At 42.9% G+C, this 3,177-nt stretch overlaps 1 protein-coding gene across 2 annotated transcripts in view; it reads right to left on the bottom strand.

Moving 5' to 3' along the window:
• kiaa0513 (KIAA0513 ortholog) overlaps positions 1-3,177 on the bottom strand; it is a 60,126-nt gene that overhangs the window by 40,272 nt on the left and 16,677 nt on the right. For both annotated transcript variants that reach the window (XM_031868120.1, XM_031868122.1), the window contains exons 5-9: positions 2,800-2,870; positions 1,601-1,808; positions 1,467-1,507; positions 1,298-1,370; positions 212-289 (exon numbers count right to left, since the gene is read on the bottom strand). In XM_031868120.1, coding sequence (XP_031723980.1) covers positions 212-289; positions 1,298-1,370; positions 1,467-1,507; positions 1,601-1,808; positions 2,800-2,870 — 471 coding nt within the window. The remainder of the gene's footprint in view (positions 1-211; positions 290-1,297; positions 1,371-1,466; positions 1,508-1,600; positions 1,809-2,799; positions 2,871-3,177) is intronic.

Raw genomic sequence — 3,177 nt, 5'->3', positions numbered from 1 at the left:
ATATACATATACACATATACATATACACATATACATATACACATATATATATATACATATACATATACACATATACATACATATACACATATACATACATATACACATATACATACATATACACATATACATACATATACACATATACACACACACACATATATATATATATAATATTCATTTATCTGTCAAGATTCCCTTCCACTCTCACCTTGTGGTTGGGGATCTCTTCTTCCTCTCACAATGGACGGCATCAAAGAACGCAGCGTTCCAGAACCTCAGTGTGTGCCTGGCAGAGGGAACGGATGACATGTTACAGGTCTCCTGCCTGACCTACTTCACTAAGCTACCTGAGATGACGCTGCACATGACGGCCAGTGGTTGCAGAGAATGAAATCATATAATGATCATTCTGGTAACACCTGCCACATCTCATTACTCCTGGCGAAGCCTGAAGGCAGATGGTCACTAAGCTGTGATATGATTCAATGCGTTGATGCATGCTTGATGTCATTTCCATAACATGTCATCAAATCACACTCTTCTTCAGTGGAGCCCAACATGCAGATCAGGAACCCACCTGATATCCTAAGATAAATCTGAGGGGCCACAACATGATTTAGGGAGGAAAGAAAAAAAATAATTCTGTTACACTGATTTTGCTTAAATTCTTGCATTTTTTAAAATGAAAAATCCCTGATATTTTACCCCATAAAGCCGCTAGATTAGAAGATGTCCACAACCTGTGAGGAAGGATCGAGTAAGCACTAATTACTTTTTAAGGGTCACGAGTCAGAAAGGTTTGCAACCACTGCTGTAGTTAAAAGAGTACATTGAAATGAAATGGAGTTAGTTGTTCCAAAAACTGTTACAATATTTATTGAGGGAGAGCAGTTAGTGACAGTGTGGGCTCTATGGTAATGAAGCTCTGACAGCTTGACAGAGTAGCAGTAAGGGGCGGGACTTAGCGAAGGGTCTCTTTAGCTCTGAAACTATGAGGAGGTGGTAACAGGTACAGTAGTATAGGAGCTATAATCCACAATTCGTCTAAAGGGGTCACATGTAGTGATAAACCAACAGATCATTTTCAACTGACTCTGCAGAGCGTTTTAGTGCCTTTTAGGCTCATTGTTTTGGTTGCCAACTTTCACTGCTCTCGTTCACTGAGCAAATAAATAAAGTTCTAACGCCCCACTGTGTGCTGCCTGTCCAGCACCAAACAGCAGGCAACATTACAGTAACATTTAGCTTCTCTCATCCAGAGCTCCTGTATGTGTTCGATGTTTCCTCAACTTACCAGATGGGTTGCTGCTTCAGGTGGGTGTACAGGTACACCTTCTCTCCTTTCTGTTCCTCTGGAGCTTCAGACACTGGGATGGAGGAGATCACATTTTATAAAACCTTAGTTGAGCAAGTCAAAGTGCACTTCAATAACTGCAGTTCAAGAGATGTTTGGTGCATCATACCTGGTGACTTGGGCTTTGTCTCAGCTGGGCCTTCCCCATCCCTAGACATGAGAATGCGGTAAAGAAGAAGAGAAAGGGATGAAAACTATAAATGGCGGCGTCAATGAAAAGAACTCAGAGGTGCATTTCCTCACTCAGTCTTGGGAGCAGTCGAGCCCCTCAGCTTGTTCTCTAGGCCTCCAAAGAAGCCTTTGACGTCAGTCTTGGATGTGGTTTTGAGGAGGCGCTCAGCGGCATCCTTCTTCACGGACAGCCAGGAGTTGGCCTTGTTGATGTACGAGTCTAGGCCAGCTGGAGGACCACCGCGATCCAGTAGCTCGGAGGGAGACGGCTGGGACTTCCCTGAAGAAGAAAAGAGCAGAGAGGTTGGAATAACGACAGCTATCTGGGTACGGCATCACCGAAATGCTGTTTTAGACGTTTAAAAGCTCCACAAGGCAAATGTGTGTCTGTTGTACTGGATGTCCCCGTGGTGTTCTTAGTGTCCAGCATCACAGATTGTCTGGCTGATAAACAGAGAACAGACATCACCTTCCAACATGTTGTTGCTTCATCTTAGCCAGCTGCAACTCAGTGAGCTGCCCATGACGTAGTCAAGTACTCGTCCGTGAGCTTCGGATATGGAGTCAGATCAGATCACAGATGTATTTTGTGATTTATAGATAAATTACTCTTTCCACAAAAGTAAGATTCACAAATATATTTATAATGCACAAAAAAAAAAAATCAAATATAAAAAATAACCATACAGATAAAAACTATTGAAGCTGCATTTCCAATCTGTTGGTCATGTGAGACCTTTACTGGACTACTGTGTGGGACTTGTGAGGCTCCCCTGACTCCCCTGTCTCCTTCATTTATCACGAGAGCGCCAACACGAGGGTACACTCTTGCGTCAAGCTCAGGTAGGAAATGTGGAAACATGGATGTATAGAGAGAACTGATACAGCGTTGGATTTGCAAGGAGACCTTTGGTAGTTTGACTTGCGCAGAGTGCAGGTCTACTTTATGTCTAAGAAATACTGACTGCAGACGGATGTTGAAGCAATGATCGCTCAAGGCTTCCTGCTTGCACAATCACAATCACTACCGTCATGCAAACTCACAAAGTCACTGCATCAGTGTTTATGGTGCTGCTGCAAGAGAAACCACAGGGCCAACCTGTGGTGGTAACACTCGCTGAGTCAGCACTGGGGAGTGATATTATATATGTTTTCTTCTGCAATCAAGAGCTCCGGTTTCCTTTTAAAGATGTGCAATGAAAGGCTCAACACTAGTTAGAAAAGAAAAGTCCCTCTGATACATACCAGATAGAGTTCGAGTTGGACCTTACCACTGTAGTAGTATGTGAAGCACATAGTCATGAGGTTCTTGGCCGGGCTGTAGTCATCCATCTGGTAACATCTGGGAACACAGCACATCTTTAGAGAGGATCATCCTATCAGCTTACTGCTAGAATTGATGTAATTTACTGGAGCTTTCTCACTAAACGGTTGAGAAGGTGATCGATTGTTCTTATTGTTAACCATTACCATGAAAAGACACGATGAGTTGATCCTACTAATAAGTCGTCTTCTTCCTCTGTGTCATAGAGCGCACTTGTTGTCCAACAACTATTAAAAACACATCAATAATCCACCTTGTTGCACTGGGTTCCTATGAACACACACACACACACACACACACACACACACACACACACACACACACA

Source organism: Anarrhichthys ocellatus, unplaced genomic scaffold, assembly GCF_004355925.1.
Source record: "Anarrhichthys ocellatus isolate YVR2014 unplaced genomic scaffold, GSC_Weel_1.0 scaffold41, whole genome shotgun sequence".
Taxonomy (NCBI): domain Eukaryota; kingdom Metazoa; phylum Chordata; class Actinopteri; order Perciformes; family Anarhichadidae; genus Anarrhichthys; species Anarrhichthys ocellatus.
Note: the sequence above shows the minus strand (reverse complement) of the source record. Positions and strands in the feature narration are given on the sequence as shown.